Source organism: Natator depressus, chromosome 8, assembly GCF_965152275.1.
Source record: "Natator depressus isolate rNatDep1 chromosome 8, rNatDep2.hap1, whole genome shotgun sequence".
Taxonomy (NCBI): domain Eukaryota; kingdom Metazoa; phylum Chordata; order Testudines; family Cheloniidae; genus Natator; species Natator depressus.
Window position 1 is genome coordinate 17,821,312 of NC_134241.1, and position 25,388 is coordinate 17,846,699.

General features: G+C 42.6%; 1 protein-coding gene across 1 annotated transcript in view; it reads left to right on the top strand.

The window, feature by feature from the left end:
* The first annotated feature begins 5,750 nt into the window (after positions 1-5,750).
* Positions 5,751-25,388, top strand: part of SH3RF2 (SH3 domain containing ring finger 2) — a 71,643-nt gene continuing 52,005 nt past the window's right edge. The window contains exon 1 of the mRNA XM_074962098.1: positions 5,751-6,256. Coding sequence (XP_074818199.1) covers positions 5,876-6,256 — 381 coding nt within the window. The 5' untranslated portion in view covers positions 5,751-5,875. The remainder of the gene's footprint in view (positions 6,257-25,388) is intronic.

A 25,388-nucleotide genomic window follows, 5' to 3' on the forward strand; every position in this document is an offset into this window, starting at 1 on the left:
AGTAGAAGGCACCCTTTGTAACACAAGAATTGAAAAATAGACAGAATAGGTGGGTAGTGAGTGAAACAAAGCCAGACTACGTGATAACCACAGGTCTTTTTTCCCAGCTTCTTCTTGCCAGGATGCTGCCATGCCTTCAGCTCGTGTTAACCTCAATGGGAGCTGCAGGCATGCAGCACCTCACAAGCGCTAAGCACATTGCAAGACCAGGACCATTGTTAATTATAACATAAGTATCAAATGGAAGTTTTAAAATGAAAGGGAAGACCTGACAGATTTATAGCTCCAGACACATAATTATAAGAGGAACATTGCTAAATCAACAGGTAGGCAAGATAGTCTAGGCTAGTAGGTTATGCATGGTGCTGGGAGCCAGTCAAATCTTGTGTTCTAATCCCCAAATGACACTGATTTGCTGTGTGACCTCATGCAAATGTATCCACATCTTCCTAGTTTCCCCAGATATAAAATGGGGATAATGCTTACTTACCTCACAGGAATGTTACCAGCATTAAATACTGTTGGGAAAGTGCTTTGAAGATTAAAAGCATTATATAAAATGCAAAGTATTAATATTATGGTAGCACCTAGAGACTCCAGTTGAGATCAGGGCCCCATTAGGCAATTGACAAACTCTTGGCAAGAGAAAGTCCCTGCTTCTGAGAATTCACAGTCTAAATATACAAAACAGACAAAGGGTGGGAAAAATGATTTTATAGATGGGGAACTGAGCCACAGGGATATTATACGACATGCCTAATGCCTAAGTATATATTGTCATTCCCATGTGACTGCAATCTTTACAGGTGCTTCCAATAGCTGAAAGTTTAAAAGAGGAGATGGTTGAGTAGTCTGCATGTTGCCACAGAACTGCAAAGAACACTTGCCATATTAAAGGGTCCAGTCCTGCAAGATTCTGTGCTACTTTGCCTCCTACATAAAGCAGTGGGAATTGGGGTATTCAGCACCTTATAGAATCAGACCCCAGTTTCAGGTTAGCTTTTAAAACTTCAGAAACCTTCATTCCAATTGTTTGAACCAAATTAGAAAGATTTACAAAGGGAAAGAGTAGTAACTGGGTTGGGTTGGAAGGATAGAGTCTTTACAATCTAGATCCTTATTTCAGGTGCTTTTATGTTCAGTCCTGAGTGCAATTTTACCAGTATAGCCAAAGCAGATGAGAGGTTACATGTGGCTTAAGAACAATTAAAATGGATTTATTAACAATATCAAAATCTAGGGGGGGGGGAATTAGCATTATCCAGCATGCATGAATGCGCCCCCACCCCAACCCCCTGCCACACACACACACACACACACACACACACACCCTTATTTTCAGAGGTGCTGAACACCTGAAGCTCTCATGAACCATACTGGACATGTGGGTGCTCAACACTACTGAAAGTCAAGCCCATATTATATACCCGTTTATACCTGTGGGGGGTGGTAGGGGAAATATATGACTGGGGCATGAAGACTCACCAGAAGCACTGGATAGAACTGGAGTGAAAACAAATCTCTAATGTTCATTTAGAAACATACAATTGAGGTATGTCAGGAATTTGTGGAGGGGGGAAACCTATTTTGCTTTTCCTTGTATCTGGTTTCTTCAATACAGGGCAGGCCATTATTCCCCTTGCTACAAAGGTGGGGCATCAGGATATTAGAGCAAAAGCAGGCATCTAAAGAGGAGGTCAGCTGATAAAACAAGGGACACTGATGCCAACAGCACAAATGAAAAGGTACCATGAACTTGCCTTCCTGTTCCATTTCCAGCTAGGACATTTTGTTATGATTTGGAGCTAGCAGATAATCAGGGGAGCGCTCATTATTGAATGATGCCTTATTGAACCAAAAAATGAGGACGTGTTTACTTAAATGTTATATGCTATTATTGTAGGGCTCAGTCTTCCCATGTACTGAGCCCCCACAAATCCCATTGAAGTAAAGGGAAGACAAGAGTGCTCACCTCCACAGGCATGCTCAGCACCTTGCAGGATAGAACCTTACAGAGCAGCAAATCTGCTAAATGATCCCTAAGCATATTGGACCCAATCCTGCTCTTACTAGAGTTAATGGTAATATGCCCATTGACTTCAGTGGGAGTAGGAGCAGTCCCATTGGCTCATAGGAGAAGGCCACTAACAATTCTGAACCCTAGTGTCGCTAGATAAAGGAAGTGTGGACTGAAGTGGATCCCATAAAGCACCTCTGAAGTCTGGGATGAGGGTAAAGTGAAGACTCATTCCCATCCAGCCCACTTGCGGAGATACCCAGGACAGAGCTTGCTACCCCAGTTCCAAAACTCTCTGGGCTTGATTCTTCATTCTGTCCAGCCTTCCTAGTCCAATCTCAGATGGGACTACGATAATACAAATAATGATAATGTAAGAGAGCTCAGGTAAATTTGGGTCTAAAAATGAGTCATATATCCCTCCAAATGAGAATACATACAAAGTTAGTTATGAAACCTAGATTCAATCGGAAATGACTAAAACATCCCCTAGTAACGATTTTTTTATTTCTTGTGACTACAACAGGGTTTCCACATCCATAGCAACAACAGGATATGGCCCATTATTTTGCAATAAATGAGCACTAATTGAAGCGTAAAATGTATCTATTGAGCTAAATAACTTGGTCATATAAAATGTAATGTCTACCACACTGTGATAAATTCTCAAAAATTATTTTAATAATTGATTAGTGTTTAACGTACCATAACTGTAATACCCAATCTAAATTAAATATGCATTTGGGAACCTTAAAAAGTGTTACCAGTATGTTCATAGATCCATGTCTTGTTTTGTTTTTAAACTATCCTATAATACCTTAAAGATGTGGAAACATCTTTTTGCGAATACAGACTAACATGGCTGCTACTTTGAAACCGATGTGGAAACTGTATCCTTACTGCTTTATTCCCTTTGCAATAAACATGTCACAATATTACCTTTTTCTCTTACTCTATGAATTTAAAACATTTAGAATGGTATAAATGAGCTTTTTTTAAAAAGCAGTATATCATTTGTGGAACTCACAGACTTACGATGGGATGGAGGTAAATAGCTTACTAAGTTTCCTTAAAAGAATTATACATTGATCTGAACAAGAATACCATCTGCAGTTACTCTGACTGCGCCAGAGTCACAAAGGGACTTCGGCATTGCAAAGCAGCACATCACACCACCTACCTTTTAGATTACCTAGAAAATCACTGGGATTCACAGAGCCTGGGGCAGGCACTAGGCTTCCAATACAATGAATGGGGAGAGAGAGGGCCTAACAATGGGATTCACAAAAGCCAGCACAGTGACTTAGGAGCTGCCTACGCTTGCCAATGGGAGATGCTGTGGCAAGAGGTATATCCTAAGCCCTGCTCTTCTCAGGGAGTTAGGTGTTTAAAGTTAGGTTCCTTTCTCCCCTCTGCTTGAAGGGGAGAAAGGATTTGCATATGGGTCTCGCACATCCTAAGTGAATGTCCTAACCACTGGGCTAAAAGTTAGATGGTGAGTACCACCTCCACCGCCTCTTCCAAAGGGATTTTGAATGGCATGCAATCTGGTAGGTAGCCTCTGCGCACGCCTGCAGAATTGGGCCCCACAGCTGCCCTTCCTATCTTCCCCTGTTTTGTGAATCACACTGCGGCTTAGGCATCTGGGTTGCTAGAGTGAGGCATCCGTGCAAATGCCCAGAGGTAGAAACATAGGCATCTAGGGAACTTTTAGCCTGAAAATTTAGGTGCCAAGTAGGTTTTTAGGTGCCTACTGGGTTAGGTGGCAGCTGAGCAGGGGTTTTGTGAATGTCAGTGGCACCTAAATGTTGGACTTAGGCGTCTAAGTCCTTCTGGAACTTTAGCCCCCTGTATGTAGATAAGATATCACAGTGCTCAGGCTTGAAGACAAAGCTGATCATCAGAGCAGATCAGAAAGTGGATTCTCACTTCTGATAAAATATAACAAAGAGAGGTGCCATTGGAGGGTCTGCTGCCTCCATAACCAGTGCTAGAAACAGGGTATTAGTCTATGGATCATTGGTCTTTTCCAGTATGACAAATCTAAACTCTTGTAATGCTAAGTTTAACTGCTACCTATTTCCGAGACTGCATCTATCTTTTTTTCTTTGCTTCGTTTTGATTAAAGTGTTTATAGCAAGGAGGGTTTAAAAGTGGTTCCTGCCTTTTCCCAGAAACAAGCACAGTTGCATAGACAAGAAAGAAGAAGATCCAAATTCTAATCTCATTTATGCAGTGCAAGTCCAGAATAAACTCCACTGAGATCAGAACACCAAATCAGGATCTGGCTCCTAACCAGAACGATGGTACAGGAATTTCTTTCTGAGACTTGCTTATGAGTAGCTTATGAGTCAGGCAGTGAGAGAGTTAAGAGGGCTGGACATGTAAGTTGATCTGTCATGAGTAACATACATAGTTGTTATGTTAAAGTTTTCAACAGGGTTGCAATTTGGGGAGAGGGAGAGCTCTTATCTCTTGAGCTGTGCAGAGCTGATTTTGTCTTAGAAGGGGCACAGATGCAAGGTTAGTGGTACTTCAAGAATTAGCAACCTGCTCGAGTTTCCTTTTGGGGCAGACATCTTCAAACACAAGCTTAACAAATGAAGTTATGCTGTTTATAATGTTCCTTATCCGTGGGGAAATGTTCCAGTATATATTGATCAGGATTACTAGGCAAAGTATCCTACAAAATCTTTGTATTTAACGTGGCACAGGTGCTGCACTGGATTTTCAGAGAGCAGGTTTCAGGGTTAGCAATATTTGTTTCAACATCAGAGGGGAAATGATTCCTGGTTAGGTTTCTTTTACACACACACACACACACACACACACACACACACACACACACTCTTCTACTGTGTGTTATAGAACTGTACTTGTTTTCACAAGCCATAACTTGAATCCAAAATGTATACATGTTTCAGTGTAAACCAACATACAATTGTAAAAGGAGCTAAACAGGTTGAGTGACTTTACATTGTGGGAGGGAATAATGACTTCTCAGGCTGTTTTGGATACCCAAAGCAACTAGTCTAGGTGAGGATGAAATTGCAGAGCTCCTTAACTAAAGCAACACTAAACTCCTTAACTAAAGTCTCTCTTCAAGGTACAAGAATTATGTTTGTATTTGGGTGACTTTTTTTATATAGAATTGCTGCCAAAACTAGTAGAAAGAAAGCTAATTAGGAAAGATGTTAAAAATGAAACAGTGTGGGTGTGTGTGGGATTGTGTGTAACTAAACTGCTGTGTTAAGACTGAACATATTTACTCTTGACTCTATGGGATATTTACCAGAGGATCTCCGCTCCTGATCTGGTTAAAGTATTGTTATACTATTCATAATTAACATTAGAATAGACTGCAAAGCATTACAGCGAAGTTTTCCTACAGTACATGTGAGAAGGAATGTTCCTGTCTTGATTGAGTTGCCCTGCTCTGGGGCACTGGCATGAATTAGTATAGTTGTCTCAATCTGAGCTGCGGTTATTTATCTACCCTGACAAACAGAAACTTGGTCTCTCCTGCAGCAGACTTGAGCTTGAATACAATTCTTCTCACTAGTACTGAATCACAAATGACTCACTTCAAACTTGGATGTGAGAGCAAAGTATACATTTGCAAATTGGCTCGTGAGGCATTGCTTTGCAATGTAGGTGGGATAGGTTTCATACTGTAGCAGTCAAGTTCTGTTCTTTTTTTCCCCTCCTCCTCTCTTTTCCTTCATACAGGATGGTTTTCTGAGTTCAGGATTTCAGTGTCGTTTTTGAAGGTACTGAAGCAACTGCTACCCAATGCTCTGGTGAATGTATCATGTGGACTTTCCTGGCCTCACGTGAGACTGGAGTTCTTCACTAAAGATGGACGATTTCGCCATACTTGACCTGTTGGAATGTCCTGTGTGCTTTGAAAAGCTAGATGTCACAGCCAAGGTGCTACCATGCCAGCATACCTTCTGCAAGCCTTGTCTACAGGGGATACTGAAATCCCAAAACGAGCTGAGGTGCCCGGAATGCAGAACCCTAGTCTTCTGCAGCATTGACGAGTTACCGTCCAACTTGCTTCTAATTCGCTTACTGGACGGTGTCAGATATGGACAAAATGTTACGAGGTTTGGCTCAGTCCAAAGATCTCGGGTCCTGACCTCTCCTGCTTCCATCAGGAGAGACAGGGGAGATCCAAGAGGTTTACAACTTAATCAGTACAGGCTGGCACCAAATCCCAGGATCCATATGGAAGGGGTAAGGAGAGTCCATGTTTCTTAATATCTTCATAGGCAGAAAAAGTTGCATTATTATGAGTCAAGAACTATGAAAACCTTCATGTTAGTAACACTGCAGAAATACTTAAAAACAGGAGAGATTAATTCACTTGATTACAAATCTGCCTGCTGTCTCCCTGTGATATTTGGCTATTTTGAGTTGATCTCTGCAGTAACAACATTAAATCTCAAGCTTATCAAAAATAACTTGTCTTTTTGAAAATCAGTTTGCAAAAATTTCAAGAAATCAATTTTCATCGTGAGTTTTCTGGTGTTTGCTAGTTTCAGTTGGGCCAGAAATATGGTGTGCTCTGACTTGCAGATGATATTTTGGTACATATATCTCCCGTCTGAGATTAACTCAGGAAATGCAGAATCATGGAAGTTAGAGATTGAAAAGTCTTTTCATTTTATCCATTGACTGAGACTGGTCTTTTTTTCCCTTCAGTGATTTTACCAGTCTAATTTTAGATGTCCTCAGTGGTTTTGCAGTATCCCATAAGAGCAGTTTTTTCTTATATATTCAACTCATGTTATTTGACCCTTTGAATAGGTTTGGTTCTGTCTGCATTTGGTGTAAAGGGTGGCATTAGGTTTTATTTTACCTGCACTGGATTCCAGTCCCTAATTTGTCATCGCTTCGATTCCTAGGCACTCTTCATATAATGCTCATCTAAATCCTTTTCATAATACTCAAGAACAAAGGGTTGTAAAGGCAGAGGGTATCTGGGTAGAATGGTTGCCAGAGACATGAATTTATAAATGTATATACAGTGAAGAAACACACACTTGCATGTGCAGAGTGTTTATGTAACATTTATGTACAAGCATATTTCTGTATACATTTAGAACCAGGTACAGTTTGTTATACTGTACCCTATATAAGTACAATTTGGTAGATGCATCCATTAAATCTCACAACCTCTGTTGAGTTAGAAACTCTTCTTCATGTGTGGCACTTTAAAAAATGATATTTGAAGAATGAATCTCAGATTTTTCCCTTAGTGTGAGAAAATGTGACATTGTTGCCTGAGAAGTTTATGCACTGGACCTCCTTCTGATGTGGCCACCAAAGACCTGTGCAGTTTAGGGGAATGGATGGCTGTTATTATCAGTCCGTGGTTCAAATCGAGCACAGTTTGGTGGTAGTGATCCAGAATTCCTACTTCCTGGCAGCTGTTGGGTGGTGTATGAGAAATATGTTGTATCTTTATTCCAATTTCCATCAATGGCACAGTGACATTAATGGCATCCCATTGCAGCCTTATCCAAGAGTCTGAATTTCCCTCAGTTATAGAAGTCTGTTTCTTTAAGGTCAGGACTGACATACATCACAGGGACAGCATGGGTAAGCATGCATTACCGCTGTGTGTTCTTGACCTGGTCTTTAGTAAATGAAGGGCTAGTGGTTCCAAGACTGTCAATCTACAACCTTTCATCAGCCCTAAATTCATATGATAAATAAGTAAATAAATAAATACATACACACATACAGAGGAGGGAAATTAGAAGACTTGCTTTGCTTCCATTATTATATCGTTACATTCATCATGCATGCTGCAGCAAATGAAATTTTACAATTGTTTGGTCACTTGCAATCTCCTTGTGACAGTAAAAAGTGAAAGGTGAGGGTTGTTCAACACCAGATTCTTTGCAAAAAAGGGAAGACATTTTATAAACTGCAAATCCCACTGGAGAGCATTAGCAAACTTGGTAGCCTACCGGTGGCTATTATTGTAATCCCAATGCGGTTATTAAGTGAGCACACTGGCCTTATCGCTGCCAGCAGTCGTCTTTCATTTTCATTCCGTTAGGTCACTGGCCAGATAAGAAACCAGAGCAGGTCAGCATGGAGGAAATCAATCACCTAGTTCTCTTGCACACACACCTGTTTTGCCACAAAATATATTTAACCCAGATCAGGCAAATTCTGGCTGCAACTCAAACCCAGTCCCAAGCATCGTAGACGAATCACAGCCCAAAGGGCCTAAACTGCAATATTCATAGTGTGATTCATTAAGTGGAAGGTTTGGAAGGCACAATATCATAAGAAATCAATCTCCTGCTATTTACTTTATCATGTCATTCTTTAAATTATTGAATGAGTGAACGTAGGGCAAGTGAAGAGTTAGTTAGTCCTAGGGACTGAAGTTCTCTAGCCATGGAACAAATGCATCAGATAGTGGATATACAAACTTCCTTTGACAATACCCAGATCTGTGTTCTTCGCCCCAGAGAACACCACATGGGCATTTCAGCCTCCTTCACCATGTAACCCTTGGCCGCTGTATTAAAGCTGCCAATGAGAATGACAGTCAGTGGCATGGCCAATGATGGGTTTTCCAATATAAAATAGCTCCTCTCTAGCAGCTGGAATTAATCACTGATTTATTTCAGAGAGGCTACTAGTCACTTATCAAATAGCAATTGTTTTCAGTCACTATCACTATGGGCTGACTTTGCACCCTGAGGTGAAAAGTTTCATAATTTATCCTGTTCAGAACCCTTGTGTCTTCCAGCCCCCATTCAAAAGCTTAATTCCTTTTTACAATCATCTTACTCTTTTTTCTCTGTGTGCTTTAGATTTTACTTAGCTCTCAGGACAAGGAAAAACCTGTTGCTGATATTGTGCAGTGGTGTCATGCAGCTATTTGCTCCTACCAAAAACAGTTAAGATCAAATTACCCTTGAGAATCAGAACAGCTAGTTAGATTATTCCCTGCTGGCTTGGGAAGAGTCCTAGACAACAGGACTGTGATGTTCTGTTCATTGCTCTGGCACTGCCTCACTGAGTAAGACCGAGGAAGTCACTTAACTTCTCCATGCCTTAGTCTACCCATCTGAGAAAAGGGTAGAACAACATATTATAGGAGAGTGCTGTAAAGCTTAATTACTTAATATTGTAAAGCACTTTGAGATCCTCAGCAGTAAAGTACTGCAAAATGCAACATGTTTTGGTAGCTCAGTATATATACAGCAGTGACATATTTCCTTAGCTGCTTTACTGGGTCATTCACACATACCCCTAAGTGAACTCGCCCTTAGTGTTGACTCTCAAACGCTAACAATTAACCTCAGACGTGCTTATAGTGTAAAAATTCAAGACTAAGAAATTATGGCTGATCTTGTCTACATCATGGGAGTGTTTGAGTTTATGTTCTCTAATCACCAAGATAAATCACGGTAATCTGAGGCCCCCATAAAAATGGAAGTTGTTGCCCATGTTGTGAACATAGCTACATAGAGGGAAATGGTTTTCTGGTTAAGCAAATTGGGAGGAAGGATAGTCTTCTGGTAACAGCACAGGAATAGCAATCTGGAGGCCATTTCTTCCATCAGACTCTCTGTGCGACCTTGGGCAAATACCAAATTATAAAACCCACATTGACTTCAGTGGGATTGGGATTAAACTACCTTAGTTCTCCCATTTTAGAATGGTGATACTTACCTAGCTCAGAGGTACTGTACATTGTGAAGCTAAAATTGTTTGATATTTGTAAAACACTTTAAGACCCTGGGCTAGAAGGTGCTGAAGGAGCCTTTTCCAATGCCCACTGAAGTCATGGGGAGTCGTTCCATGGGCTTTGGCTCAAGCTTTAGATGTGACTAGCATTATTACTATATAGCTAGGATGAAGGGATTTTGAAAGACAGCAGCCTGGTCTCTTGGGTATTTTTAGATCTCATAGCTGTAGAAGAACAAGTTTGAACTTCTGATATGATTTCCCTCTCTCCTGATCCTCTCCGGCGGCTTTCATAATGTTCTTGAAATGACTTGATTACCAAAAAAACCCCAGTTTAACAAAGTAGTGAAAACCTCTGGGAAGATGCAGAGAAATCTCTTGAAGCCTATTGATATCTAGCTCACTGTTTACATTCAGATGAACTGTAACAATGATTCAAATTGGTGACTCTTCTCAGTTTAAGATTTCTGAAAAACAAGCTATTAGAGCCTCTGATAAAGAGCAATCTATTCCTAGGAGAAAACCCACCTACTACCTTCTTGCCACTGTTATTTCCCATTTGATGCAGAGTAACTCGTGAGGCTGCCCTGGCCATTCTCCAAGATATTATTTTTTAAGAACTCCTAAAGAATCTTCATTAACATTTTAACCTTCCCCACCCCCTCCTCTCTCCTGCCCCTGCCACATATACACAAGGAGAGAAACCACCCGCCTACACACCTCTTCTGTTATTCCACATCCTTCCCAGCACCTCCCCAGTCATATTTAATCCTTTCCTCCATCAGCACCAGGCAGACTCAACACATTCCTGCAGTATAATAAACAACTGTCTTCTAGATCTCAGCAAGCAACCCACTTATGGACTGGATCTGTGAGAACAGTTTTGCACATGGTGAAATTAGGGGAATTCACCTCAGCGATGTTTTTACAATGGAGGCTGGGGTGAGCCAGACATCTTTGGGGCACATTCAATAGGTACAGTTAGAATTTCTGAAAAGGTAGCTCTTGAGGGAGAGTTGAGAGCATTATTTTATTTTTAAATGTTTCTCATTTGGAGCATGATCCAAAGCCTACTAAAGTCAATGGAAAGGCTCCCTTGAAATGAATGAGCTTTGGATCAGGCCCTGAGATAGCTCAGTGAGATTAGCATCTCATTTGTATGAGCTACCATAGTTCATTACAAGGCTAACATCAGTCACTTGCTTGTGTGTGCATGGATGCAGGGTCCATGTATGACTGTAGTGGGGAAGATCAGTGATGCCCAATGGAAATCGTCTCTCTTCCCTTCCATGGAAAGCTGTGCGTCAGCCTCAAGCTACTTCCTCTTACAAGGCTAATAAAATAATCTATTCTGTTCCATGCCTCACTGCACCTGAGATGTGTCATGAAAGGCAGAATCGGGAATACAGTTTTCTTCCACTTAGGAAGCCATCCTACAAACATATGGAGCTGAGAGAGATGGAAAGAGCTTAGAGCTGGGCACAAGAAGACCGTTTGCTTGGATTCTCAACTCCTGGCAAGCCTCTTATTGCCACTCATACTCAGCAAGCTGTTGCTCTTCAGCCTCTTGAGCTCCGGAGGAGTGTTCACAAAGCCAAAAAACTAAAACAAATCCCATCACCACAGAGCAAGCAAAGAATTCAAACCATTCCAAGCGCAAAGTGTATACGAGCCTCAGCAGAGCTGCTGAAATAATGTTATCTAGAGACAGACCGTAGCCAAGAATTTCACAGCCAGAGCCAAACTCCTACAAACAGAAAGGGTATTTTATAGTTCCAGTGCATCTTTAAATATTTTTTACCTGGTGGTACCTAAATCATTTGTATTCATGCTCTGCACATGTGAATACAATGTAATCTGTTTATATATCATACACAAATACATATGTGAATCATTATACAAACACCACAGAAGTGCAGCCACTTCTGAAGTGGAGGACACAGACAATTGAATAGTGCACAGCCTACTGCTCAAGAGCCAGGGGCAGGAGGAATTTTTGCAAAGGAAACCACGGCAAACCTCAACTGTTACAAATAGTGCTATGAGATCTTTAATGCCTATGTAGAAAGCATAAGACTTTTGCTTTTAAAAGTGTTATCTGAAAGATCCCCACACAATAAACTGCATAGACTCAATCTAACAGAGGGCTAAAGGATTTGCTGGGAACTGAATGCTAGGGAGTGTAAATAATTTAACCTGAATACTTTAGACTGTTAAAAGCCATCCTCTCCATGTGCAATATATGGTTACTTTCTAGGTGAGGGCATACTTCACAGCTCAGGGGAAAAGCTACAGCATGGATACAAACTAAATAAAATACATTTTTGACAGTCGTGAGAAGAGTGAAAAGTTTCCGTGTGGAGCACTGTGCAAGAAGCTTCCATGGTCCTCCAAAGTGTAGCAGGGCCAAACTATACCCCAGACACAGATATTCTGTTCATGAATCATGCCACTAAACTGCTATTTGGGCGATGAAAATTATAGTGCATGGAAAATACAGGAAAAAAACAGAGCCAGGCAAAAATATCCAGAGAGTATGAAACTCTGCCCTTAGAAACACAGAAAATACTAGTCCACCTGAGGCCTATGTTCTTGTCTCAGTGGAGAAACCCCCTCCCCCCCCCACACACACAGAGCATTTTGTGGGAGACAGACAGATACCTCCTCTGTTGAGATAAAAATACAGTATACTCCAACGTCGCCACCTTCACACTGAGGCCTATATATAGTGACTATGCCTTGCTATTCTCTTCTCTTCTGAAATCATCTCCAACTCCTTTTTGAATTGACAGACAGGATTTACTTTGCCAGCTCTTTTGAAACTATGCGTCCAACATTCTTTGCACTGGCACCCAGGATTCCAGAAAGAGGAGACAAGTGCAGCAGGAAACAAGTTATGGACCCATTGCAATACGTAGCTTTCCTCCCCTTGCATTCTGCTCCTTTCCAGTCTCAGGAATGACCTAACAGCACAAGGCAAAATCCTGTCCTTACTAATTAGAGTCAGGTTGGGCTTGGAGGGGAAAGGAGTGGATAGATGCTGAGCATGCATTAGGAACAAGAGCTTTCCTATCAATGCACACTGACTCAGGGTGAGGCACACACTGCTGTTTCTTTTAAACGAAGGACCATTTTCTCCCTGAAAGCAGCTACTGCAGGCAGTGGTATACGTGCTGCTCACCTGGGGGTCTGTTCATGCCACGCTGGCTGCCATTGTCCACCAGCTAGAGATGACGTCAGTTCTCCTTCCATTCCTAGGGCTGGGCTATGCTGCTGGAAAAGGACGCAACCTATGCCCCCTTTCCCATACTATTGCCCCAGGTCAGGATTTGGCTTATGGTGACCAAAACAGCATAGGGTATCCTACAGTGTCATCAGTTAGGAGATCCAGGGAGCCAGCGTTCCTCCCCCACAAGGCTTTTGCACTTCCTCAAAGTTCCGTAGGCTGCTGAGCAGAGGGGCGGGGGATGGCCTGACACCTTTAAGCAGAGGTCCTGTACCAAATCAGTACAGCTGCTACTAGAGCGGTGTGCATTTCAGCACCACTGACATTTGATCTGACTGCCCCTCCATATGGATGGAGGGGCAGCTGGGCCAAATTTCACTGGGTTGTGTTGACACCTGGCCCATGGGATCTGTTCCTGAATGGCAGAGCATAGAGGAATCCATTAAGAACTTGGCCCCTGGTAGCACTGGCTTATGCCCAATGTGGGTAAGAGACGGGAGGTTCCCCAACTGAGGGAGACCTGGGGTCCTTACAGGGGGTGGGGAGGAAACTGGAATTTACTCCCCTCCTAAAAAAAAAAAAAATCTGAATTGGCACCACTGGTATCCTACATGTGACTTGACTAATGATTTCCCTAGTGCTAGAACAAATAATGCAGTTTGCACTGTGCACCCTCTGTGCATCACAACTTGTTGGCCCCCCTCCCCCGATGGTCTTAGTGTGGTAATTGACGCCTAGTGGAATTAGAAAGCAAATTCACTGAAATGCAGAGAGCCTGACAATATGAACAGCAAAAGAGGCTAGCCCTAGAGATACAGCATGCTTTCAAGAGGCAGCACTGCATGCTACGTTTTAAGGTCTCTATATGTCTCCTGCTAACCTATGAAAAATATAGTTACCAGTGTGTACAGGATACAGCAAAACTTTCAGTCATGTTCATTAGATGGAAGCACAATCCAAAACCACAGCTATAAACACCCTCAGTGATGAGGATTTCAGCTCTGAATGGTGCAGCATTAGGAACTCACTAGAAAGGCCACTCATGTAAGAACTTTAGAAGAAAAATTTAATCTTGGAGCAGGAGAAAGGATGAAGCACACAAATTCACCAAAAATGTGAGTAGGGATAAAGGGGCTCAGTATGGGGGAACTGAATGAAATTATCTGGCCTGTCTTATACAGAAGGTCAGACTAAATGATCTCATGGTCCCCTCTTACCTTAAAAATCTATGAATCTACTAATCGCTTACCTGGTTAGAAACCTCTAATCCAGCTGTGCTGGGTGATGATGAGCAAGAATCACACTAGTAATGCAGAGAGTGAACCAAATAACTACAGGGAGAAAAAGTCCCCCTCCTGAACCCATCTATCAGTAACATGGAAAGACTGCGGAGATATTTATCTCCGATCCATTACAGAGCACCCTATACTCTTGTTCACGCAACTGGTAGGGGAACAAAAATGACCATACATGAGCCAATATTGTGCTCCATGCAAACTCTCAGCTGTTTACCATCCCACAGCATGAGTGCAGTTCTGACTTGGCATGCATGGAGAAAGCGACACATAGTGTGCACGGGTTTGCAATAAATTAATCACGAAAAAGAAAGCAAAGAGGTTGGATTAGGGTAGTGCCGAGCATTGACAAATAGCAAAATGACCTGCCCTAAATCTCAAAAGCTGGTTTCCCTAGTTTTACAAAATTAGGTCCTGAATAGCAAAACACACCCCAAAAAAGTGTTTTAATTTGTTACCAAGGCAATGAGTCAGACTCAGATGGCAAGTCAGGAATAGAATAACCCAGGCTTTCAGCAGAGTGCTATGTTCATCTATTAAATACTGCAGTTGGAGGCATGGATGGGGAAAGTCTTAGACACTTTTATTCTCCGGTCAAATATTCCACACTGGTGGTTGGTTGGGTTTGTGATCATGGAGTTCGAGTCAAATGGATTGATTTTGTAATTTTCATTGCTGGACAAAAGGGGAAAGAACAGGCAGATTCATGGGTCAGTTTTGCTTTTAGTCTGGGGTTATTCTAAAAGATGATCTGAGAGGTCTGAGGCTAGCTTTTGACAGGAAGAACACTGATTCATTGCTTCAATTTTAAACTCTTCTCTTGGTCTCCTTCAGTTCTCCTCCTCGCTAAGAAAACTATAGCATTTGCAGATAAATGTTGGCTTTTGTTTTGTAGGTATTATTTATGAGGCATTCACACCAAAAGATGCTTCCTTAGCAGGCATTTTGAGTAGCATTGATACTGTCTTCCATATATATATAGGTAGCAGAATGAGACAGCTACCTACTATCCTTCCCCAGCATCAGACTGGCACACAAAGAATCTAGTGAGAGATGAGAAGAACTTCTGAGAGTGATCCTGCCAGTAGTGTCAGGCTGCCCACTCACTATCATTAGGGCCCAGAATGATGGGGATGGTCTCTTCTTCTTTAAGAGAGTTGGGAATGTCTTTGTGATCTTCCAAATGGTTCCATCACTGCTTGACCTACCACATGCATTGGTTATCTAGACACATACTGCCATCTTTTTGGCAGCCCTACCTGTCTATGAGCAGTATCATCTTCCTTCTCTTGTTCAAGTACCACATAATGCACAGACATGTCATCTGGATTATGCAGGCAACCCCTCTTGACTCAAAGTCTCCAGGCACCTACTCTGTGATGAAAATTCCCACCCAGCTTGTCACAGTACTTACTGAGGTCCTGGTCAAGAGTGCATGCAGCCAAGAGACCGTGTAGAGCAGGGATAGTCAATTATTTTTTGCCAAGATCCAAATTTCTTGGTCAAGGTATAGTTGAGGTCCAGACTCCACAGAAAAGAATAAAAAAAACAAACCAATGATGATAAGTAAATAAAAAGATTTTGGGGTCTATTCGAAAGCATCTAGTGGTCCGGATTTGGTCTGTGGTCTGCCAATTGACTACCCCTGATGTAGAGTATGAGTATCAAGGTCTTCCTGTTGTTGTTGGGGCAAGGTCTGGTAGACCCAGTCATTCACATCCAAGCTAATGGTTAGAAGCATGTGCCATGATTAACAGTATTCTGCTCTGAATTAACTTGCTGCAGTGCCTATGAATCACATACTGCAGTGCCTATGAAGAGAGAGTTTGGGGCCCTGTGCAATGATTCTTACAATGGTGAACAGCGACCTTTCAGATGATTTCCTTTTCCACTTGACCTCTCTGAACAAAATCTCTGGGGTTTTGCACCTTGGCCAACTTTCTGCTCTGCAGAGGTTCATACCTTCCATGGGCAAAGACCTGGACAAGAGGACCCAATAAATCTTTTCCATGTGTAATTCCTACGATTACACAGGTAACCAGCTTTCCTGCTGGTGGAGCACTAGCAGATGACCACCTCTAGTGATTGCTGCTGCTATAAGCAAACTATCAAATGTCCATCCCCTAAAAGCCCACAGTCACCCACTCAAACAGTTACTAAACACTCTGCTGTCCCTGACATTTTCCTGCCCTTGGTGATAAGCTCAATGGTCAAATTTGCCCTACTCTAGGAGAATTTAAGGATACTGATGGCTACAGAGACCAGCAATAAGATTCTTAAATCAGAGGAACAGAAGCAAAATACAAACTTCCCATTGCTATTGACAATAATCCTGGGTGAGGATTAAACTGTGGTTCTAAAGTACAAAGAATCAGGATTGAACATGTTGAGGGCTGGCACATTTTGTTTCTGATGCCGTTTAAAGATCATGACACAAAATTTAAACAATGTCCCAGATTGCTGACACAGTGGTGGGGAAAAAGTCCGATAGCAATAACCATGAATGGAACAGCTGTAAAAGGTTTGATGCAGAGGCTACAGCTCACACATGCCTGTTGTAGCTACCACCGGCAGCAAATATACTGTGCCTCCCATAAGCTACAGGACCAAGATGATACATACTGCTGACAAATCCTTCCCCCCTACTTCTTCCTTCCACCTCCCCAAGAAAGAAGATAGGAAAAGGTGAAGATGGATAGGGACAGATCTGAATAAATCATCCTACCACCTACATAATATTGTATGTACAAAAGAATTTGTAACCATCAAATGAAGCCAGATTCACGTATAATCCCTGAATTATACTTTGTTTTGACATTAATTCTGCCTATCTAAAAATGTCAGATACACTAATACTTAATATGGTAGTGTCATCATCCTGACCTGTTGTGCGGTATTACTGTGCACTGTTAAATAGCTGATGTGTTCCACCCCCAGGATGGGTGCATTTCAGTAGTGAGTCATGTAATTTCAGGGTGTAGAATGCTTTGAGATCCTTTGTGATAAAAGGGGCAAAGTATTATCTTTAATCATTTTTTTTCTGCGCTGTTTCAGTCATGACCCCTCCCCAGAAAATAGCCGCAACTTTACACCAAATTCACCACATGATGTAACTGTGGGTGTGGTTGTGTATCGAATGCAAATTAGGGAACTGCTGTGATCTACATTGGTGAAGCACCACTGGCTGCCGTGCAGATGCACAGCTGCAGCAGAGTAGAAATTAGCCCAGTAAGCATAATTTACATGCTCTTTACTTTATATTACATGCTTTTATATACTATGTTTGGTTACTTTTCCTGATATCTTTCTTCAGTCTGTTACACCCCCTTACACCTGGTTTCTGACCAATTTACTCCCAATGAGTAAATTAGGCCAGTGTTTTCCATACTTTGCTAAATCTACATCACTTACATCATCAGCTTCCATATGAGTTGCAGCCAGTCCCACCAGGTCTGAACATGGCTCATTCATTAACTAGAGCCACAAAGCGGCTTTCACCTAACATCTAAAATGAATGAGGAGAAAATAAGGCAGATTTGGTGAATGCTATTAAAGTACTTTCACAGGGCATGGTTTTATTCTCCCTGCTGTAAAAACAGGCTGCAGGGGAGATGCTAGCATTCCTCCTGAGGGGGGAAATAATGCAAAAACTACCCAACTGTCTGAATTCACAGAACATAATTATATGAAGAGATTGAAATGACAAGTTTGATGGTTTTGTTCTATGTGACAAGGCTGACGTTAATGCTGTTAAAAAGAAGAAAAACAGAATTGTAATGGTAATGAACTTACCTTCAAATGGTTCCTTTCAAGCAGTTGGATCCAAAGAGCTTTGGAAACTTTGTGAAGTGATTGTACAAACTCTATAGATGTAGGGATCACTTCTCCCGCCTTTGAAACGCTGTCCCCTCTGGGACATACTATTAAATGGGGGGTAGCAATGGAGATATAGGTCAGTTATTGAAATGGAGTTTCTAGTGCTTGTCTTTCTTCTGAGAAGGATGGAAGTCAATACAGCAATAAAAACCTGCCTTCTATTTCTATGTGGTTCTAGCACTATACGAGGATGCACGAGACCTGGATTCAGTTCCCAGATCTGCTACAGGCTTCCTGTGTGACTTTAGGCAAGTCAGTTAACGTCTCTGTTCCCCATCTGTAACAACACTTCTTCCCCCACCCCCTTTGTCTCACTTGCCTTTTCAGATTGTAACTTCTTCTGGGCAGCGACTTTCTGCTACTGTGTGTAGGTACAGCACCTATCGCAATGAGACTGTGATCTTGGTTGAGGCCTCTAGGCGCTACCGTAATATAAATCATAATAATGACTGATAGCAGCAAAGTCATTGTAAATGAGAATGGTTGGATTGGGTATTTGTTTCAGAGCTCAAGCTTCCAATTTTGGCACTCACTCCACATGTGTATTTGTATTTTCATTTGCATACAGAATAGTCTGTCTGCACACAGCCGGAATTCAAGTAGCACAGGTGCCATGTATGTTCCATACCATGTCTGTGCCATGTCTTCACTTCTTACATGTAAGAAAAACAAAATGATGTGTACTACTACTTGAGCAGCAAAAAATCCAGAACAATAGTGAGGTGATGGAAGCAGCATGACGCGTGTCTACTTTGCCGGAATAGAAATCCTGATACCAGCAGAGTTCCTGGTGTGGATGCAGCTATAACAGCAAAGCTGCACTTTGTTCCAGAAGAGCAAAGCAACCCCTCACAAATCATAGAATATCAAGGTTGGAAGGGACCTCAGGAGGTCATCTAGTCCAACCCCCTGCTTGAAGCAGGACCAATCCCCAATTTTTGCCCTAGATCCCTAAATGGTCCCCTCAAGGATTGAACTCACAACCCTGGGTTTAGCAGGCCAACGCTCAAACCACTGAGCTATCCCGCCCCCCGTGGAACAAGCTCTTCCTGTATGAGTGCAGTTTTGCTGGTAGCTGTATAGCTGTGTCTCCACTAGGGACCACACCTATGTCAGTCAGGGATAACAACACTTCATGCCCGACTGACATAACTATGCTGGCAAAAGTCTGGAGTGTAGAGTTGGCCTAAGTAAACGTTTGCTATCAAAGAAGTGCAATAATGGGAGAATTTAAGACAAAGGCTAGGGTAGACACAGCCCAAGCCAGCAAGTTATCTATAATAAGCGTATAATCGTGCCAAATTGCAGTCCTGAAACTTCAATAACAGTTTCACTTATCTGTTAAAAAGTTAAGTAGGTCCGGCAAGATATAATACGCTTCCCTGGTCTCAAACAATGGGAATTTGTAAGTTATTGCATAGCATGCACAGTGATTCGGAATTGAGAAGTCTTCATGCTTGTGTGTGTCACAGAGGTTGAAAGGAAAGGGAATATGGCTAAAATGAGATGCATTTATAAGAGAAAGGGTCAACAGATCATCCTATTCATATCTATACTGGCTACTCCTCATCTTTTGTTTTAAGGGGGAACTTAGTGCGGGTGAGATACGATGGATTGACCAAACTGGAAACAGTTTAGCCAACAGAAATGGGTACAACATGTGCAGCATGAGCACAGATTGCCACACCCCATTCCACCAATGTGCCGCAGCTATAATCTACAGAAACCACTCCTAGAGCTGAGCATATAGCTCACTGTGTTGAGTTACCCGTTGTCTCTCTAGTGAGACTGCAAACAATTCTGAAAACCTTTAACTCATATAAATAGACCTTTGCAGTCAATAGGCCTGCGCGTATGATTCAGGACTGCTCAGGGGAGTAAAGGTTGGCAGGATTGAAACCACGGCTGTGTCCACACTTAAAGCGCCACCGTGGCAAAGCTACAGTGCTGCAGCTTACTTACGAAAGCAAGGGGAGGGGTTGGCCCATCGCCATAGGTGTCGCCACAGGTAATCCACCTCCCTGAGATGTGGTAGCCAGCTTGGCAGAAGAATGCTTCTGTTGACCAAGTGCTGCCTACACCAGGAGCTGAGTCTGCTTAACTATGTCACTCAGCGGTGTGGATTTTTCACACCCACGAGCAACGTAAGTGGGTTGACTTACCTTTGAGTATCAATCTGGCCCAAGATTGTAAATTGTGGTGGTGGGTTAGTGATGCGGCCTCCTGTCTATTATGGTCAACCCGTTCATTTCACATAGACCACCCAAAACCGGACAACGGTCAGTGGCCTCTGGTCACTACTAAACTTCACTCAGACCAGTCCTCAAGGAGGTGAAAACTACTGAGCAAAACCATGCAAAGCAATCTTAATTAAAGGTGAAGTCAGGCAAAACTCACCCACTTGGTTGTATCTAGTTTCATGTTTAACTAAAAATGGAGTTTTGTTCACTGAAAGAGTAGTTGAGGGTTCAAGACCCCCCTGGTGGCTCTAGGCCATGGGCAGGCCGTGGGCCTTATGAAATGCTCTGGTGGGCTGTGTATGGCCCATGGGCTGTAGGTTGGGCACCACTGTCTCAGGCAATGAAGACGAGTCCTTTCATTTCTCCTGAAATGTCACTTTTGCACCTCTTAAGAGTTTGCTTTTATGATAAGAAGTAACTGTTGCCGGAGAGCTGCAGCCCCCCCGTTTCTCACATGTTGACACTGATCCTCAGTCTTTACTCTTCTGTGGCTTTGCAGGGAGTGGGAGGAGGATGTTCTTTCAAAAACCTCAGTATGGTTTGAACACTTGACTAAACTTTGTTCAGACTTTTGATGGAGCACAAGGCACAGAGCCAGTCTGGAGGAGTTAGGGACAAGAGGGCTTCAATTTCACATGCTTCCATTAGGAATGGATCTGAACAGAAACTCTGGATCCAAACACTTCTGAACATTGGGGTGTTCAAAATATAGATCCAGATTATAGATTTTGGCCCATCTCTAACTGATGTCAGGGCAGCACAGGATGGAACCAAGGGGCAATGACGCCAAAGAGAATTAAACAGACATTTACAAACTGAATCAAAAGCCTCTAACAGGCAAGAAGTCAATTTGGAAGATCTCCAGATTTGGATTTCTTTTTCCTAGCGATGAATACCTTGTTCCTAGAAATAAATCACTGCTCCAGAGCAGAGCATAGTGAGGTACATAAACATCTACCAACAGGCCGGACACTGCCTCAGTGTGCCATTGCCTTTAACCCCCTCATGCTATTGTACAAATAATCCAGTACTTGAAGCAGAATAGAGCTGCAAGCACATCCTGGATCTGTGCAGCCGTTTACGTTGACTTTCCGGTCCGTTCACTAAAGAATGGCCATGCCTCTTCTCTGCAGCATCTCTGCTTCTCAATGTCCTGCCCAACCTTTTGGGTGGCACATCTGGGTCTAGTTTTGTTTTTCACAGCTCATTTACAATGTTCCAGTTCTATTTCTGGTCATCTGTGTCTGTCTAACTGACAATGACTGCAGCCTGATTTCCCAACACCCACTGGACAGAACATTTTTGAATGTGCTCTTGACAGTCTCCCTGTCAGAGACCAGCATTTTAAAGATACTTAGGGCCTGAATCTGCTCTGCATTGTGCCAGCAAGACTCAGGAATAACTCCATTCCTGTCACTGAAGTTACACCCATGAAACTGAGATCAGAATCAGGCTCCTGTTATTTAGTCCAGGGAAACTATGCCAGTCTGGGAGGAGACTACGTGGTTTGGATGGTTTTCTGTATTCGAGTTTACAGGTGCAGGCAAGAGAGATTCCAGGGCATTTCCTGTGTAGAATTATCAACACTGCAGCTGAGAAAGTTACTTGAATGAAAATCCAAATGTACCTGAACCAAGCCATGTTTGAGCCTGCCAAAATCATCCTAAACATTGTGAATCGGCTCTGGCAATCAGAGCAGTAACGTGCTGGAGGGGGGCTCCAAGGCCTCTAATTAACAGCCTGCCACTAAACTGAAAGGAGTGAACTTCCTACTTCAGTTAAGCTCGCTGGCACACTGGATCCTACCAAAAGACATTCTCTAAGGATAATCACTGAACAGCATTTTTTCCCCTTTGGAATGGACCAAAACACACCAAATAGGAGGTATTTTCAAAAAAATTTCCCAAGAGAAGGTACCAGCAGACTTCTTTGCCCCACCTCTCCTCCAACACACATACATGGGGCCTGATGCTCTGACACACTAAATCCCTTTAACATTGCCAGAGCATCAAAGTGGATGTGATGGGGACAGCAATGGCCCCTGGGAATATCTCCCATGCAGAGGGTCTCCCCAGTTGGCCTACAGCCGGTTTCTGTGACATAGTTCTGTGCCATGTTAAGGGAGAGAAGGGGCAGCCTGGGGGGAAGGGCCTTGGCTGGAGCACACTCCTCTCTGGCTATTCCCTTTCTGTCATGGCCCACAGAGGAGAAAGGAACGCAGAAAGTAAGTTAGATCAGCCCAAAGGCATTAAGTCCAGGACCACAGTGACCCTTCACACCACAATCTGAGATGGATTCAATACTGACACAGAGGGAAGGATGCCACCTATTTAAACAAGGTCGCTACTTCTTACAACACTCTGTGTCATTCTTGAATGTCTCCTGTCCAAGCACGTGAGATCGCCAACTGGTTGGAGGCCCTGCAGAAAGCAGACACTATGCAGTAATTAAGGACAACAAGCTGGAGAGAGAACCAAGGTGCTGCTCATTTCTTTATGTTTACCTACATAGCTGTTGCCTTTTCCAGGAATACAGTTAGTTGGGAAAAAAGGGGAAATCCACACTAGCGTCCTTAGCTTGGTTCTGCCTAAATCATTTGCAATGTGCAAGCTTGGAAATGGGATTAGAGGGAAATTCTGTGGAAATGCATTGTTCTGATGCCTAAAACAACCACGTGTTCATCCTGATGTATCCCAACCAGTTTGTTTGCTCCATTCATCCAGCTGCCAGGGCACCACAAGTCAGATCACGCTGCTTGTCATGAACGGCATTCAGTGGAATTGCCTGAGACTTGGTTTATCCAGAAATCTGTCTACATCTGCCTCATTGTTCTTCCTTATTTGTCTTTATTTCTTGGCATTTTTAATGTGCCTTCCTCCCTCCTTTCTTTTAAATCCAATAATATGAGTTATGCAATTTTATAATAATCCAGCATCAATAATGGGGAAGTTATAACTAGCTCATTTAACATAATTATAGTGCACATTTATCCCAGCTATGAGGCGATGCTTTGAACTACTTCCATATAGATAGATAGATATTAATTTGCCTCTCCATTTTGTGTGGCAGGAGATTCAGATGTTTTGGACGATTGCCACAGCTCCGCTAAAGCCAGATGCAAAACAAACAAAAAAAACCCCCAAATTCAGCCAGAAAGATTAGTTCTCCCACCTTCTCTCAAATGTACCAGTATTGCAGGAAGCACAAAGAGCCACATTCTGCTGTCACTTACACCCTGTACAAGTGAGGGCAGAATCTTGCCCAGAGATTTTATTGTGGTGATAAACCACGGAGCTCTTGAACTTCGTAGCCTTTAGTTTTGGCTGTTGCATTCTCTCTTCGCCATCTCCTGAATTCTCAAAATAATGCTTTACCCTGGGACGACACCAACTGCATGATATAACTGGACTAGCTCTCCACAAGTGGTGGGCAAGCTCATTTGCCGTAATTTCTACCCTTCAAACACTGTGATCTTAAAATATCCACTCACACGTGAGTGCAATGTTAGGGTCACATTCCACTTAGGCAAGACAAAAAGGGAGCTTAGAGAGAGAAAAAAAAAGGAAAAAAATAGAAAAACGGGTGGGCATAAGGCAACATTATTACAGACTGAAAAACAGAGAGACTGGGGAGTGGGGAGCCTCTAGCTAGCTTCTTTTGGGGGCGAGAGGGGAATTCTCCCCTCAATGTCTAGCACAGGTTCCTTGTAGCTTAAAAGAAGTGGTTTATAAAATTGAATCATACTTGGGAAAAAACACACACACTCACATATATATCCATTGAAATCTCGGGAAAATGAGTTTACAAACACAAACCATGATTGCACACCCCAAAAAGAACATGCAATGTTTGCACAACATGACATTCATCCATTCCTACTTGGCGCCCTAAAAATGTGACCAAAGAGTTTAACATTGATACTTAATTACCCCTTTTTGCCACACAACCCTCACTCCCCCCAACCCCCCACAGTAATGATTGAGAGTATTCAAGTAGGAGAATGTGAAAGACTCAGTCACTTTAAGAGGATTGCTGTTATAGGCCCAGTATTGCATAGGCATCCTGGAAAACCTTCTCCCTTCACATGTATTTTTCATCCATGTTGTGTCCTGTTGGCCACTCTGGGATGCGTTAAGGTAGATGAAGCTCTTCGGAGCCCAGGCTGAGATACTTTGGTAATGAATGCTATCAAAACCCTGAGTGGGTTGGGTGTGAGCGTAAACCACCCTGCACACTTGTGGCACGGTAATAATATGGAGATGGAATTGCCATATCCTCTCACACTCACAGTTCTTTAGTAAGGGTCCAGTTCTATCCATTCAAGTCAGTTGGAGTTTTGCCTTTGATCTTGATTGGCCAAATTCTGAATTGCTTATTCTGGCAAAATTCCCACTGGAGTCAATAGCCATGAGTAAAGTCTTCAAATATGGGGAGCAATAGCTCAGTGGTTTGAGCTTTGGCCTGCTAAACCCAGGGTTGTGAGTTCAATCTTTGAGGGGGCCATTTAGGGATATGGGGCAAAAATTGGGGAGTGGTCCTGCTTTCAGTAGGGGGTTGGACTAGATGACCTCCTGAGATTCTATGATTCACTATTTTGTCCCAATAGTAGCAGGATCTGGCCCCAGGTTCCATGGCACGTTTACACTTTGTCCTTTATTTATTTTAAAGTTTTGAATCAAAGATACACATCCAGATAAATGAAAAAGGTACACGCAGCGTAATAAAAAAAAGGTGCTCCTCCAGCCTGCATTCCTGTTTTATATCAAAGTTCAGCATCCTTAGTGTGTATGTGAACGTGTACATATGAGAGAGAGACGGAGAGAGGAACATTGAATGCAGGGGACCTTTCAAACGTATCACCATTTCTAAAGTTATCTGGGTTAAACTTTCTGCCACTACTGATACTCTGTGAAAATGAACAGCAGTTCTCAGAGTACCTCCAACTAGGGAGAGGGGCATCTGGCTGGAGACTTGGAGGAACCCACTAGGCTACACAAGGGATGCTGCTTCTA